A 17,794-nucleotide genomic window follows, 5' to 3' on the forward strand; every position below is an offset into this window, starting at 1 on the left:
CCTAAGGCAAGTCATAACATACAAACCAGTATACAAATAGATAAAACACAGTGATCCCCTTGAGCAACAGTAGTTGGTCTGTTGGGTGGGAGCACATGGGCCAGCCAACCGGGAACAGCCCACTGAGGACAACATGTTCACCTGCTGCCTGATATATATCCCACCCACTAACAGGAGCCATGATGAAGTGTTAATCACTTTGCCTCTCACTGTCATAATGTTAGGCCTGATCTGTGTATATTTTGCCAGATTTTGCTCTAAAAAATTGTATCTGTAATCCCTGGGGGATGGGAAATAGTAAACAAAGTGGGAGCTTCTCTAAAGTTCAACATTTTATACAAAAGCCTAATATGGATGCCTATATTATTATTATTATTATTATTATTATTATTATTATTATTATAACCTTTATTTAACCAGGTTTGTCCCATTGAGGTCCAAGATCTCTTTTGCAAGAGAGACCTGGCCAAGAATGACAGCACATAGTTTCAACACATAGTCACATTAATTAAAAAACACAAAACAAATGAGCAAACAAACAAAACAAAAAAACAATTCAATTTTCAAAATTAGTTAAAAGAATTTACAAGATAAGTCAAACATTTGCACTCAAGTAAAACATTTGCACTCCTGAAGCCTGGATGTGATTGAATTTATCATGGACTTGAATACATTCAGAGATACCAGACTTTGGAGTTTGAGCTCTGACTGCAAACTGTTCCATGTACTAGGAGCAGAGAATCTAAAAGCTTTCTTCCCCATCTCTGTTCTCACCTTAGGAACAGTAAAATGACAAAAGTCCTGAGAGCGGAAACTGTAGGCCCTGTTAGTCAAGATTAAAAGGGATGATAAGTAAGATGGAATCATCTCAAGAATGGCCTTGTAAATCAGCACATACCAATATCCCACCCACTAACAGGTGCCATGATGAAGGGTTTATTCAGTGTTATTCACTTCACCTGTCAGTGCTCATAATGTTATGCATGTTCAGTGTGTGCATGTGTGTGTATGGTCAGATTAGTTGGTGCTGTTCAAAAGGCTAAAAAACAAATGTGATGGAATGTATTTGGTAATAGATGCCGTGAGATGGATGAAGATCCATGTGTTATGGTTTGTTTTTGTTTTGTTCAATCCATACATTTCCATAGAATAGTTTAAATGAAAGTGCATACATGACATTATATTCCTGACATTAAAGTACTGAGTAACATTTATAAGAAGGAAGAACATGGCTCAGTAGCAGATCCTCCTCTCCTGTGTTCCACTCCTCCTACTGGACAAGGAGAGAGTGGACAGGGCTTGTCCTGACCTGTTTACACAGTTGGCACTTGGCCTGAACATTAGGTGACAGATAAACAGCAGTGTTAACCTGTCTGTAGCAATCAGCTGGTAGCTGCTGAGCTATACTGTACGTCACTGTGACTCTGTACAGACACAGCATATCACAGTGTCTATTTATAAAGTCATGTTCTGAAGGCTGAAGGCTGAAGGCTGCGCAAAGGTTTCATTACACGTATTTTCATCTTCAGGTGACCTGTTTAATTCACCTCCGCTGTGACGCCTTGTGTGTGGGTGTGTGAGAGCCGGGGGGGGGCAGTCAGCAGTCCCTGTAGACTGGAGGACAGCGCCACCCACTGCCTTGCTGAGGGGCCAGCCCGGCCAAGCTCCTGTAGCCTGCACAGAGCACAGAGAGGAGTGAACTGTCCATGAACATCTACAGTCAATGGGCTATACAGTCATAGGCTTTAAAATATATATAACCCTTATTTCCCACAGAAAACTGATCAAACATCACTGTATGAATAATGAAGTAAGGCTGGCTATGTCACAGTAACTCATCAAATCAAAAGTCATCACTATTATATAAAAACTGTTTCAAAAAAAGTGTGTGTGTGTGGGGGGGGGGGGCAATGATAACCTAGAAATCTGAATAGGTATTCATCTGTCTCTTCTTTTGATCACAGACAGACTCCATGATGTTGAGCTCATGGTTCTGCAGGGGACACGCCATCACTTCCAGGACTTTACGCTGGGGGTTGTTATATACTGTATATATATATACAGTATGTGTGTGTGTGTGTGTGTACATACTGTATATACAGACTATCTATAATACGCAGTTGAGAGTCCACAGTGCAGGAAACACAATGCTGGTGGATCAGGATGCTTTGAACAGAGACCTGCAGCGCCTCCCAGAGGACAAAACTCAGAACAAAACACAGAGTCAGATATTTCCCTTCTCTTCCTTGGATAACATTTCATGAAAATACAGGATATGTAGGTAAATGCTCATAAACTCATAAAGTAGCTGTGATACAATTAATTTATTTGGTTCGTTTGAGTGCTGAAAGCATTGAGGAAAATTACATTTAAAGATGTTTTGAAATATTAAGTGCATCATTATGACGGAAAAGATGGTGGTAGAGGAAAGTTCTCAAAAGGGTACAGCACTATCTCTGATAGGATGCCATATTGTTGGGATCGGAAAGTGGTGAAATGAAGCTTAGATACAAAGTAAACCAACAGCAACAGCTCTACACAGCTGAACAGAAACCCACCTCCATCACTTTGGTCATAACATTTCATCAACAATAAAAGAGTCAAGTTATATGTGGCACCTTCATGCCACAAAAGTAACGTTAAAGTTTATTTACAACACTTATCAGAACCAACAGTTATCACAGTGTTTAACAAAAAACAACAACCATAAAACAATAAGGGAAATCAGCTGACTTGTAAAATTGCCAAACAGCAAGATGAGTTAACATGAGTCAGCAAGTTGAAAGATTTTAAGTGATGGTAGTGTTTTTTCACGAGCAAAAAGGAAGGCACAGATTGTCTAAGCCTGAGTTCATCAGACAGCTCGTTGTTGAGGTGTTGGTGTCGTTGTTCAGAGTGTCTCCAGCTCTTAATCATAGCCGTCAGATTTGTAGGTCTAGGTGCAGGTACTGTAGATATGGAGTAGCAGAAATACTGCCCACACAATCTGTACTTACACTGTAATTAAAGTACAACACGCCTCAGCACAGCAGCTTTGTATTACTCTATAATCACTCTGTGCGTATTGAATTACCACTGGCATACCTTTCATACAGTTTCAGGTGTTGAAGACATACAGGTGTGGTCTGACATACTTGACTGCACTGCAGGTGCTTTGTAGAATGATTTGCTTACCCAACAACTCAACCTTCTTTATCACTCTACCATTGTTGTTTCATATACCTGTCTTCCCAATTATTTTTCAAGTATATCACTATTTTGCAGCCATTATTTATATAAATACATAAAATATCCCTTTTTTCAAGCTCATTATTTGTTCCCAAAATTACAATAGTATTGCACCGTATATTCACTAAATATGCTGCATTTAAAATGTGTAGTAAATTGTAATCTTATAATCTCAGAATAAATGGTACCAAAAACTATTTTTAGAATATTAATATTATAAATTTCACCAAAACGACATTGTTTTACTGTACAAGTGATACTGTATATAACACAGTTTATAATCACAGACATTTATTTCCTTGCTAAAATATAAAGTAATCTATTTTGTAGATGAATTTCCTAGAAAACTCCCCTCTCAAAGATTTCTTGTATTATTACCTGGTAACAATACAATGCATCCCACAGTTATTTAATAAGCACACTTGAAAAAAAAATCTTACAGTGTGATTTCAAAGCTTGTGTGATACAAATCGTTGTGACAAATATAATAAAAGATACAAGTCTTTGTTTTCATCGCTAGTTAAATTGTTGATGTCCTCTGAGCTCTGCTGTCTGTGTCATCAGGGCTCTCTGCCGTACGCAGTGTGTGAAAGCCTGTGAAAGACTGGAAAGCTTCAGGGTTGGATGTTTTCTTGGTTGTCGCAGTGGGTAGGTCCCTTGCTGGACTGCACAGAATTGTCAGTCTCTGTGTGAAGGAAAAGAAAGACAAGCTACAGTCAGCGTCACCACAGTATATTAACAAATCAGCTGAGTCGTGAATCTGTCAGAAAGGTCCACCGTTCAAACCTCAAAAAGCTCCCTGAATGCCCTGGTGCAGATACTCAGACACTCGTTACTGTGTTATGGTTTATAGAAGCAGAATCAGGCAGAATTTATCGGCCAAGTATGTACACACATACAAGGAATTTTTTGCATTGCACATAAAAAGACGTACAACAACAACTGAACAATAAGTTAAATAACAATAAAAATAAGAATAATACAAAAATAGTTCAATAAAAGTGATCAATGGCCACACTGTACTGCAAAAAAACAATGAGGTATAGGGCCATGAAATGAATAATAAATACTGGATAGGCCTGTGAATATTCTCATTTGTCCAGGTCATCGTTATCCCCAAAGAAATTTAAATCAAAAGCAACTGGTTATTTGTCTAGGAAGACGTTTCACCTCTCATCCAAGAGGCTTCATCAGCTCATGTACACATCTGACCAGTCCCAGCCTGGTCAGATGTGTACACTGTATAGTCTGATATATACTTTTGTGTGTTATGTTAACAACATGTAAGCATACCTCTCTGAGTGTTCCTGGTGTAACACACACAGCGTACACCATCCACAGCGGCACCATGAGTGTTGACGAGAGAGTAAAAAATCCTCCAATTGCGTAGCCCCACCACGGGTACTCGTAAGTGCTGTTGAATTTGAGTGGGGTATATTTTACCACCGAGAAGAATAATGTGAACTAAGAAAAGGAAAAAAAGGAATTAAAAACAGGGTTAAAATGGTCAAAATACTTATTTGTAGAGCATATAAAAGCATATATCACATATAGAGAATCATATTAATATAAATGAATAACTAAATTCTTACACAGGTTCTTTGACCATTTCATTGAAAGTGACACTGAACAGTCTTGTGTTGCTACTGTATATTGTAGTCCATTTAAGGTAAAGGTAAAACTGGTCTCCATCTGGTGGAGACAACTTGAGGACAGAAGTCTCTGGCAGCTGTCAGATACACTCGTTTTTTAGTAAAGCATGACCAAAGTTACTCGGCCGGCCTGTGTACATCTCTAATACTTACAGTGCAGATAGCTGGTGTCAAGTACATCCAACAATACTTCATGAAGGGCCACGGTCGATATCCAATCATGTCCTTTATGTTATCATACTGACGATCTGCGCCTGCACAAAACAGGTGCTTTCAGTTAATACTTCAGCTGCAATGGCCTTTACGTAAAACAAAGCAATGTGTTACTGACTGTGACACTCAAATCCATGTGGTGATGTTGACCAAACCAGTGATTTTCATTTGAATAATTTTTCATTCTAATCCACCGTTGAGTGCCTCATGGTGTCTCAACTAGTGGTGGCATTGATTTAAAGACACTGGGCTGCACAGCATCAGTGTATAAACAATGTTTTCTGTCTAATTATAGCTTTTCCTTACCATAGACCCATCCAATACAGAGAGACTGAAGAACAGCAAAAAGTAGGAGTGTCATCCCACTGCAGGCATAGTGGTCAAACAACTGGAAGATATAAAGGCCTCCCTGCAAACGACAACAAACAGAAACAACAGCTTCACTCACTGTCATTTGCATTATCTACATACTGCATTTGTCTGATATTGTGTTTGTGGTAACACTTTATTTATTATCTCTTTAACGCATTATAACCATACTTATAATGAGTTATAATGCATAATAGCCCTGTATAACTATAGTTATAAACACTCATAAATGGTCATAATGCTTTATAACAATAATCATAACACACTGTAAAGCATTTTATCGTGACTTACAGTATAAGATCAGGTATCATAATACATTATAACTGTTAGTAACTCGCTGACAATGCCCACATAGATAATGCATTATATAGTTGTGTGTTATAATTGTCTTATAAACGTGTATAACTATCATTATAAACACTCATAAATTATCATAAGGCTTTATAACAATAAGCATAACACATTATAGAGCATTTTATAATGGCTTATAAGCCAATAGAGTTATAATGCTCTATAATGTGTTATGCTTATTGTTATAAAGCATTGTGATCATTTATGAGTGTTTATAATGATAGTTATACACGTTTATAAGCCAATTATAACACATTATAACTATATTTATAATGCATTATCAATGTGGGCATTGTCAGCCAATTTACTAACAACAATTATAACGTATTATAATACCTGACCTTATAAGTCATGATAAAATGCTTTATAGTGTGTTATGATTATTGTTATAAAACATTATGATCATTTATGAGTGTTATAACAGTAACAGTAACTATGACTGTTATTATAGTCCTATAACTGCATTATAACTCATTATAAGTATGGTTATAATGCGTAATAGAGATAGGCGTCAAATAAAGTGTTACAGTGTTGGTTTATTCTGAAGGTATGGACTGACAAAAACAGATTTTTTTTTGTGAAAACCCAGGTGAAAATGTTCGATACATGTTTTTGCTTTAGTTCCTCTCTCCAATGGATTTACTAGTCTTTAATTGTGTGTGTAAAGGTATAAAGCCCAAATGCCTTAATTGATTACACTGACTAAGATTTTAGATTTCATTATCATAAACCAACCACTCACCTCTGTGACCATCACAAGGCCGATGAGGAAACTTGCAGTGCTGATGGCAAGAAGCAGGAGTTTACGGCGACAGTTGCTTTGAAAGAATGAGGGGTACATGTCGGAGATGGTTGTGACCAAGGACTCTTGATAAACAAACTGTGGGACCGAAATAGATTTTATGTTATTACAAAAGAATTATGTCACAGTTACATTTCAAACGGGGTGAATATAATATGATACCTCGCTGTCTAATCCAAGGAAGACGATCATGATGAAGAAGGAAACAGCCCAGAGCTGAGGAAGCGGCATCATCGCTACAGCTCGAGGGTAGGCAATAAACGCCAAACCTGGACCTGTGAGGGCGCATGGAGGAAATGATCATATTCATCAACATTTCAGACAGCAACAGTACCCTGGGTTTTTTGTTAATCATTTTAAAAACCCATACCTGTTTCAGCCACCATCGATATATCCACACCTTGTTCCTTTGCCATAAAACCGAGCACAGAAAAGATGGCAAAGCCAGCTACGAAGCTGGTGAAACTGTTCAGCAAGCACAGGTAGATACAGTCTCTATGGGTGGGATTGAAGAAATGATTAACTTCATAACTAGTGTAGACAGTAGGAAGGAAGAAATATTGTGCGTGAATACATAATACTGCAAACCTGTAACAGTTGTTGTTGTACTTGTTGTAACTTCCTAATGATGTCAGAACACCAGTACAAACTCCATAGGAGTAGAAGATTTGGCTGCCAGCATCCATCCATACCTGAGGAGGGGGGGTGAGTTTAGGCTTGTAAAGATCCAGACATTCAGAGCACAAACACTTTTACACTTTACATTAGAATATTATTTATCACAACCTTTAAAGGGATATTTCAACATTTTGGCACATTCACCTATTACCACAATACATATAGTCTTAGGAGTAGGTTTATTACTTTTAATTGGCTTTATGCACAGCTCCACTACTTCCTGAAATAAGCCAGCTCCTTTATTTGCTGTCTTACATTATTGGACCAACTGATTAATCCAGGTGTGTCTGACCATTGTTGTGAGGTCATACACACCTGGATTAATCAGTCCAATAATGTAAGACAGGAAATAAAGGAGCTGGCTTATTTCAGGAAGTAGTGGAGCTGTGCATAAAGCCCATTGTCTGTGCAAGCTGTTTTTAGATTGTGACCTGCACATTCACCACGCTATGAGATAATAACGTATAATTATGTAACATTACAACATATGAAGTAAATACTCTGAACTACTTCAGCTTTTTAAGTCACTCTGCCGTGCAGCCGTGTCTGGAATGTAGTTCTGGCTACGCATTTGCCTCGAAAAAAACTCTGTCTCATAATGTTACATTATTATTTCATAGCGTGGTGAATGTACAGGTCACAACTTGTCCACCAGAGTGTTTTGGAGTTGTTGGATTGTGTATTTAGTTTGATGAGGCAAACATGGAAATACCATGCGTCTCCGTTGCGTTAGCTGAGCTGCCCGCGTCTCTGCCCCGCCGATCTAAAAACAGCTTGCACCGACAATTAAAAGTAATGAACCTACTGCTATGACTATAGGGATTATGGCAATAGGGGAATTTCCAACCACCACTATTTTACATACGGAGTGGAAATAATGTAGAGCAGCGGCTGGATCAATGAGAGCAGTACCTCTGGATCAGTGAGGCGCGATGGATCTGGGTAGAGATAGAACAGGATCCCCTCCTTGGCCCCTGGTAATGTAAGACCACGAACCAGCAGCACCACCAGCATCACATATGGAAACGTGGCAGTGAAGTACACAACCTAGGACACAACCAAACGTCAGTGTTTCGTGGTAGAAAAAATATTTTAAGAATGACAATTAAAAGAAATCAGATAGCAGTGTTAGTAAGTTGTACCTTTCCTGTGGACTTCACACCATTCCAGACACAGAAGTAACACAACGTCCAGGCAAGAAGGAGACAAAGGGCCAAGTCCCAACGAACATTCCCAATGTTCTCAATGCCACTGGACAAGCCCAAGATTCTCCGCCTGTAACACAGTTTAATTAGGAACATACTAAAAGAAATGGGGGGGGGGGGACCATTCCTTGGAATATTATTAATGAAAAATTAATCCATGCTACTTACTCCCAAAATTCAACAACTGAAGATGTACTATTTCCATACAGGAGAAGAGGGGATGTTTGATTGTGACCATACACAAAACAGCCATCTAACATGGGAGAACCAGAGAGGGGAGAGGTCAGAAAAGTAAACCTACTGCTCAGGTGTAAGTGTCATACATGGAAGTGTGTACCTACCTGTGTTCCAGCTGTTGTGACAGCTTGCCCATGGAAGCTCGGGCTTGAAGGATGAGAAAAGGTAGAGAAATGTCCAAGCCAGTATGATGATGTAATACACCCCTGTGTACAAAACAACCACCTGGCTGCCATAACCCAAACCTGTTAACAGATGGTGATGTCACATTGTAATCATAAGAAGACACCTGATTAACACTGACTTTCAATTATGCTAAGTCAACCGTTAATCATTATGCACTAAAACTTAGTTGGTGAATTAAATGATTAGAACATTTCTAAACAAGGGGCAGCTGGGGATAATATTGAATAATAACACATACTTAAAAGTTATATTATATTTTTACCTTCAAAGAGAGGGCAGATTTTTCTCCAACATGTTATTCCACCCTGGCTTGTGTATTGGCCCAGAGACGTCTCCAGGAAGAAGAGTGGGATGCCGCAGGTAAACAAGAATAAAACATAAGGAATGAAGAAAGCTCCTTAAAAATAGAAATGAAATATATATAAATTTGTGCACACAAGGTTTTGAAAATATTACTGTAATGCAGTAAGGCAGCAGACGTTTCAGTTAATTTACAGTTGTAAAATTTGTCCTTAGCAAAAAGCATATTGACTTTGACACTGCTGTCATTTAGAAAATGTTGCCTGACAGGTTAATTATTATTTGAACAAATCTTTATACCTGGAAAGGGGAGACTGCAACACAATCTTGTTTACATGATGTTCACCTGGCCACAACAGCATAAAAACATACCTCCTCCATTTTTGTAACAAAGGTATGGAAACCTCCAAACGTTTCCCAGACCAACGATATGTCCAGCCACTGCCAGGATGAACTCCACCTTATTGGCCCACTGGCCCCTCTCCTCAGGTTTGGGTTGGGTTTGGCCTGGTGTGGTTGGGAGGATCATCAGATTAATTTTCATCTGTGAGTTTTGTTTTTGATCCATTTGAACCTTTAGTAAGAATGAAAACAGTGTAAGTTACAACAAGATATATAAAGTTTGTTAGGCATTAACCACTGCACATAGAAATACGTGGTGGTTTCTCTTCAAGATCCTCAGGTTTCACTGTTAGTATATTATCAACTGCTACTAAAGCAGCCTGAAGCTGCTGGTAATGTCATCAGCTTTCCAGTATTAGCTAAGTCATCAATCAAAATACTGGACAAACTCAACATTTTGACTAGTGTTGAAAAGTCAGTGCATCACGTGAGAAATTACAGTTCATGAGCAAGATGAAAGCATAATTACAAAATGTAACCAAAGACATCAGCATTCATCATCAGGAAACTGTGAATTATGTTGCTACTAATAATAATGGTTAAAAATGGATCTTGATGTGTTAAGACCACATTTTTAAAAACTGATTCTCTGTGCACCACTGCACTGTGTACAAGGTGCTGACATAAGTTTTTCATTCCCAGTGTGGTTCTGACTACACTATCTCAGTCTTGCCTGGCCCGGGGACACAAGTGAATATTATCAAAAGTGAAATACTTTCATGTCTGAGTGAATAAAGCACAGTGTGGTGTATAAAAGAGACAAATCAAGTACATTTACTGGTTCATATGCCTGATAAATCGTTTCTCAAATTTCAAAGAAATAAAAAAATTGACCCCGTTCAAATAACCAACCACCAAGAAAAACAAACACTACATCGAGTTAGACATTAGACAAATGTAAAATGCAGACTTTACCTTGACCTGTTGAAGTGTTTCCTCCTCTAAAACTGTTTTCTGAATGGCATCAGCCCTGATATAAGAATAAGCTGAGCTGGTTTCTGTGAGGAGTGGCCACTGAAACTAACACAGCCAGGCTTTTCTTTAGAACCAGTAGAAACCGATCAAACAAGGCACTCACACACACAGGCACCAACAGGTTGGTGTCAATTGACCCCATCTTACAAGTCTTTCAAGGGAAAGGCGACACCAAGGTAAACCAATCAGTGACCAGGTTGTTTAAATACCAAGTAATACAATTGTGCATCTAGGAGCCTGATAGGGGGGTGTCAGTCTTAAAATGAGGCGTGGTCAAAACCTGATGGCAACTGAACGATGCAGCCCGACACTCTGATTCTTTCAGTTCTAATTCTTTTGAGTCTGTCTTCTCCTCTAGCTTTCTGCATGTTGCACACACTCTGCCAGTCACTGTTATTTCATGTGTAAATACGTATATTACCTTAAATCTGTCCCCATCGACTTTGGCTATAGTTAACACATCCAATAATTACCCAGTCTGACTATTATAGGTGAAATAACTTTTTTTTTTAAATAACTTTTCTTTTATTATGATTGAGCAATTAAAAATACAAACTCTCAAAGAGGATAATAATAATAACAATAATAAAGTTAAGAAAGTGGAAAAAATATATAACATTAAGGGATTCATGAATCAAAAACAAAACAAAACAAAAGCAAAACAACCCCAAATAGTAGCAGATGGGATAAGGTGCGAAAGACACATTTTATCAGGCATTTATATTTAATATAAAACGGAGCAGCAAAATATTGAAATAAAAATAAGTTATAATTTAGAATAGCAGAAGACGGGCTGGAATAACCCTTTTAAACTGCACTGCATTATACAGTAGTGAAGCAGGACCCCTCCAGGCCAGGTCCTGGAACTGCAGGCTCTGCTGCTGCAGGAACAGAGCCTACCTGCAGGTGGGGCTCGAGGTGCACTGATAACAGTACACATATTATAATCTGATCCTGGTGAATTGATCAGTCAATTGACTTTTCAATTGATTACTGAATTTGTCACAAACAGGATCTAACTGTGTGTGCGTTATAACAGCTGATATGGTCCGCCAAGATGCCAGAGCGCCTGGTTTTATAGTAGTGGTGGGTTTATTTCACGCCCTGCCCCTCAACGCACCACTAACAGGCTATAGACTGTTGTAACAGAGGCCAGAGTCTGTTTTGTGTGTCTGCTAAGATAAAGCAGATAAAGACTGTAGAAAGGGGGTCTGCTTTATCAGGGGGGCTACAGGCCATCTGACTCTTGAAGACACTGGCTCCCTTCAAAACTCTCCATATGTGCTGTACAGTACAGTTTTCCATGTCAGTTCTCTTTTTGAGCTGAATTGCCTCAAGGTTGTGTGTGTAGTGGTGTTTTTTGTGTTCTCCATTGTGCTCAGTAGCCCTAATTTCAAAAAACTTTCTTTACAGGTAGAATTTAAGAGCTTTTGAACGCTACCTGGTTTTCCCATCTCTTCCCATCCACATCACACTGCAGAACAAGGGGAGCAAAAACATCTGATCAAAGGATACAGCATTTCACATTCTCATTGTCTTTCTAATCCAGTGCATCTTCCATTTATAGCCCAGACAATAAGAAGGGTAGGAGAGACCAGGGTCACTTGTAACATTTCCAATTTCTCCAATCAGTACCAAATTAAAGAAAACAACAACAACAAAACAGCTGATTCACTGTATTTAGGCAGAATGTTGTCCTTATTCTACATGTGAAAAATGATGCATTCAGTGTCAGACTCAGGCTTAGAGAGAAAAAGACATTTTAGGATAACAAGTTTTTTGTTATTGTTGTTGTTTTTAACTTAGTTTGTATTGTAATATCACTGCCCAGTGCACTTTATAGTTAAACTTATCAGTGTTATGACATGTTTGTGAGTTTATTTAGATCCATACTAGCTGTAATGTTTTAGCTGTAAATTACTCTAGTTCATGGGGAATTAAGTCTGGGTTAGTTGTAACACATGGCACATGGACACACACACACACACACACACACACACACACACACACACACACACACATATATACAATGTTAAATTGTTGCAGTTAGTGAACACACACACACACACACACACACATACAATGTTAAATTGTTGCAGTTAGTGAACATCTGCACGTTTTGTTCAGTTTCATGATGAGGTTAAAATATCTTATCTCCTATGACTGCCAGTAACAACTAGAGCACTGGAATAAGAGAGTAACGACACGCATTGGTTCAATGGAAGCGCCTCCTGGTGGAGGAATATGGGTATTGCAAAAGCGCCCAAGAACTGACAACTCTGCATTGTTGGTGAATGAGCAAGTGTGGTATTTTCAATAATTTAAGGACATTTATAGATCACCCACTCATCGTGGATTCTTTACAGATGAATATTAACACATAGGCTAGTAAAAAAAACAAAAAAAACAGTTGTCTACATTAACGTTTCAATCTACATTTTATAATAAACAAATTATAAGTGTAATTTGATATGACCAAGACCCCTAAAAACAAAAACACGGCCATTTTCATCAATTTACAAGCAAGTGGGCAACACACATTGGAGTGAATGAGTTTTCTGGGCGCTTTTGCCATACCCATATCCTGCCACTTGGGGCGCAAAACCCTTACCACGGGAGTCAATGGTGGTGTCGTTACTCTCTTTTCCAGTGCTCTAGTAAGAACATACTGGGCTCAGACAGACAGACAGATAAACAGACAGACAGACAGACAGACAGACAGACAGACTATAGACTGTTCATTTTATACTTAACATGTGCCTATGTATGTTTTGTTGTATTATTGTTGCCTCAATTGACTTACCTACTTAAATTAAGGTTAAATAAAAAATAAAAAAACAGACAGCAATTACTATAGGAAGCTTCAATATCAAGTCTTTGTCAGGAGTGAATTATAAAAGTCACTCCTTATGTTTGAAACTAAAATATAGATAATTATTATTATTATTATTATTATTATTATTATAAACTTACTTTAAATAGCACTTATATTTAAGAAAAGTACAGAGTGCTTTACATAAGGGAAAAAAGGAGGAGCATATTTTGTCTATGTTGCAGAGATAACAGCTACACCATTTTGTTTCTATTCAATTTTAAATGACATCAAAGAACTCCAGGATACAGAGATGTCAAAAATGTTACGAGTATCCCCAGTCTCCTACAGGACAGAGTGATATCTTTTCAAAAGATTGTTCTTTTTTATTCAACATAACAACAGCTAATATCTGACCATGAGTTTCACAAGTGCACAGCAATATTCTTCTCTGATGACATCAGAAAGGAGGTCAGTGTTTTCCTGGTCTTATTTTTCATTTCAACACCTTGATGTCACAATGTGACTCTTCTGAGATTATCAGCTGTCACATTTGTGTCAAGGATGAAGGATAAATTAATCATGTTGATTTGTAGAACAACACGTGAACTATAATAGATGTTTTCCTATTGTCCTGTCTGAGTTAGACGCTATAAAGAGAGAGAGAGACGTGTTGTGTAAAAGCGGCCTTACCCTAAGCTGTGGTGTGACCTCGCTCCGCTGCTGTCTGGTGTTGCACAGGAAGTGTTGTTTGTCGGGGAGAGGCAGATATGAAGGAGCTGAAGACACACAACCTGCTCCAGTCATCAACACAACACGACAGGATCAACCTTTCTCTCCGTCTCTCTTGCTTCTACCACTCGCTCTCAACCAGGAGTCTTCTGTGCCACCTAATGAGTCAGAGTCACTCTGTGTCACAGTAAAATGTAAAATGATCCGGATCTGCGCCAAAACATAATGGTCTTCACATGCCCCCCCCCCCATCTGTCAACCAAGTTCAGTCCTTATCAGTTGAGCACAGTCAGTTCAATTTCTAGGTATTATCATCAGTGATGGAGGACTGGAGGCACAAGTGATATTGACCTTCTTTGTGTGGGGAGAAATAAACAAAGAACACTCAAAATGAAAAGTTCAGTATGTTCCATGTCAACTGAAGCAGAGAAAAGAATCATGGAATTACTTAAATTAAAATATTTAATTTTTTTTTTTTTAATTCATATCCATAGTGCAATACAGGTGATAAAACAACATGTATAGCAGGAAACAATACAAGTGTAAAAGTGTGTAAGACAGGGGTGAAAAACAAACCTATATAACAACACAGGACGAGACAATACGCAATGATAACTATTATAACCAATCAAACGAAATAACAAAAAACAAATAAATAAAAAATAAAATAAAATAACACAATTGAAATTATAGCTGCTGCGCAGCAATGGGTCGGGTCCGGGCTACTTTTGGGCATATTTAGGCAATTCTGAGCAACAAACAGGAGAATAGGAAGACAGGACAGTTGACCTTATAATGTCCAATTTGCATGAACCCACAACCTCGGGAACCCACAACCTCGGGAACCAAAGACTGTTGTCTATCGCACTGAGCTAATTGACAAGTGGCAGTGCAACAGTGGCTTCACAAATTGAGTAAGCCATTCACTGTCGCGCAGGCAGATTTGAAACAGTAAAAAGAAAAATCAGTTTTTGAGGTAAAATAATTATATGTATTTGTAAAACATCTACTGTGACTCTTAAGATGTTAGGAGCCTTCGCACATGGTCCAGTCCAAGCTATTTGGATTTTTAAACTTAGAGGCTTGCTGTGATGCCACCATTAGGACAATTGTCTTGTATTTCGTGTTGAGGACATCTGACATTTTGATCTGTCATCATCATCATCATCACCCTTGCTGGGTCTCAAACTCACAACCTCTGACACCAAGAACCAGCTCCTAACTCGCTGAGCTAATTGGCTGGTAGTGAGACCTGCTGTGTAGCTTCATTTATCCACTCAGGTGAGTCAGTGCCCGGGCAGCTGTTGTGAATGCAGATTTCAAAAATGGTCAAAAAGTCAGAAATTCTGTTATCTAAACAAAAATCTGATAATACATATTGCATCTTGACAGCATGGAAATGTTGGTGATTTGTTTTTAATGATAAGTGTTTTGCTTCATAAGAGAAAATATGATGTTTATAAATTCCACTCTCACATTGACTGCAGTTGTTCCCATGAGAGCAGAATTCAAAATGTTCTCAAAAATTCAGTTTTTGAATTAAAATTCTGATATTTGCTAAACTTCATCAACCATGACTCCAAAATATTGTCATTTTTTTTTCAGGAAGTTTGAACATGTATTTAGCAAGAATTTGATGGTATATGTTTACAGTAGTGTTTACAGTCAAACGTTTTCATGCACTGTAGGCTCAATTTTTGCTTAATCAAAAATCCGAGAAACAAGTTTTGTGGAGGACAGTCTGGAGATGCTCTGTACCAAGTTTGGTGTCAATTGAGCAAAAATTGTGGGAGGAGATAAATTTTAAAAGTTTTACAGTTATTGAAAAAAACAGAGTGATGGACTTCATAATTTGTAATAAGTTTAAGTGGACAAAAGTTTCAGCAGTATTGAGGCTACATTGTGGTGAAGTTTCAACACTGTAGCATCTACAGGGGGGGGCACATGTCCTTGGAGTTGAGTGAATCTGGCATGGGACTGAACCTTTGTGCAAAGTTTGGTGAGTTTTCGCCCATGGGAAGTATGACTTCCTTGGAAGAAGAAGAAAGAAGAAGAAGAATTCCTAGGAATACAATAGTGTCCCGGCAGCTTAGCTGCCCGGACCCTAATTATAGCTGCTGCGCAGCGATGGGTCGGGTCCGGGCTACTTTTGGGCAAATTTAGGTAATTCTGAGCAACAAACAGGAGAATAGGAAGACAGGACAGTTGACCTTATAATGTCCAATTTGCATCAGTTGAGGATTGAACCCACAACCTCGGGAACCAAAGACTGTTGTCTATCGCACTGAGCTAATTGACAAGTGGCATACAACAGTGGCTTCACAAATTGAGTAAGCCATTCACTGTCGTGTAGGCAGATTTGAAACCACAGTAAAAAGAAAAATCAGTTTTTGAGGTAAAATAATGATATGTATTTGTCAAACATCTACTATGAGTCTAAGATGTTAGGAGCTTTTGCACATGGTCCAGTCCAAGCTATTTGGATTTTTAAACTTAGAGGCTTTCTGTGACGCGACAATTAGGACAATTGTCTTGTATTTCATGTTGAGGACATCTGACATATTGATCTGTCATCATCATCATCATCACCCTTGCTGGGTCTCGAACTCACAACCTCTGACACCAAGAACCAGCTCCTAACTCGCTGAGCTAATTAGATGGTAGTGAGACCTGCTGTGTAGCTTCATTTATCCACTCAGGTGAGTCAGTGCCCGGGCAGCTGTTGTGAATGCAGATTTCAAAAATGGTCAAAAAGTCAGAAATTCTGTTATCTAAAAAAAATCTGTTAATACATAAATTGCATCTAGACAGCAAAACAGCTTGAGGACATGTGACATTTTGATCTGTCATCATTATCATCACCCTTGCTGGGTCTCGAACACACAACCTCTGACACCAAGAATCAGCTCCTAACTCGCTGAGCTAATTGGCTGGTAGTGAGACCTGCTGTGTAGCTTCATTTATCCACTCAGGTGAGCCAGTGCCCGGGCAGCTGTTGTGATGAAATGGTCAAAAGTCAGAAATTCAGTCATCTAAACAAAAATCTGATAATATATAAATTGCATATTGACAGCATGGAAATGTTGGTGATTTGTTTTTAATGATAAGTGTTTTGCTTCATAAGAGAAAATCTGATGTTTAAGAATTCCACACTCACATTGACTGCAGTTGTTCCCATGAGAGCAGAATTCAAAATGTTCTAGAAAATTCAGTTTTTGAATTAAAATTCTGATATTTGCTAAACTTCATCAACCATGACTCCAGAATATTGTCATTTTTTTTCAGGAAGTTTGAAAATGTATTTAACAAGAATTTAATGGTATATGTTTACAGTACTGTTTACAGTCAAACGTTTTCATGCACTGTAGGCTCAATTTTTGCTTAATCAAAAATCTGAGAAACAAGTTTTGTGGAGGACAGTCTGGAGATGCTCTGTAGCAAGTTTGGTGTCAATTGAGCAAAAATTGTGGGAGGAGATACATTTTAAAAGTTTTACAGTTATTGAAAAAAACAGAGTGATGGACTTCATAATTTGTAATAAGTTTAAGTGGACAAAAGTTTCAGCAGTATTGAGGCTACATTGTGGTGAAGTTTCAACACTGTAGCATCTACCGTTGGTTTGGTAGGAATTTTTAAAGTTTTTAAATTTAAA

The 17,794-nt window shown here is 38.3% G+C and overlaps 1 protein-coding gene across 2 annotated transcripts; it reads right to left on the bottom strand.

Annotated features, from left to right (window-relative positions):
• Positions 1–3,607: 3,607 nt before the first annotated feature.
• On the bottom strand, positions 3,608–14,127 carry slc6a22.2 (solute carrier family 6 member 22, tandem duplicate 2). 2 transcript variants are annotated; one of them, XM_085777251.1, is made up of 16 exons: positions 14,104–14,127; positions 12,040–12,072; positions 9,594–9,795; positions 9,184–9,318; positions 8,840–8,980; positions 8,667–8,751; positions 8,436–8,568; positions 8,206–8,340; positions 7,204–7,307; positions 6,986–7,110; positions 6,778–6,890; positions 6,556–6,693; positions 5,400–5,502; positions 5,034–5,134; positions 4,522–4,692; positions 3,613–3,913 (listed from the first exon to the last, which is right to left on the bottom strand). In XM_085777251.1, exons 3-16 carry the CDS (start codon positions 9,787–9,789, stop codon positions 3,749–3,751), a joined length of 1,845 nt encoding a protein of 614 aa, XP_085633377.1. In that variant the 5' UTR covers positions 9,790–9,795; positions 12,040–12,072; positions 14,104–14,127; the 3' UTR covers positions 3,613–3,748. The 2 variants fall into 2 exon arrangements, with proteins under 2 accessions (XP_085633376.1, XP_085633377.1); XM_085777250.1 differs by having other exon boundaries at positions 3,608–3,913; positions 6,986–7,307.
• Between the last annotated feature and the right edge of the window lie 3,667 nt (positions 14,128–17,794).

The sequence above is a fragment of the Trachurus japonicus genome, chromosome 5, assembly GCF_045865225.1.
Source record: "Trachurus japonicus isolate A0001 chromosome 5, Traja_1.0".
NCBI classification, from domain to species: domain Eukaryota; kingdom Metazoa; phylum Chordata; class Actinopteri; order Carangiformes; family Carangidae; genus Trachurus; species Trachurus japonicus.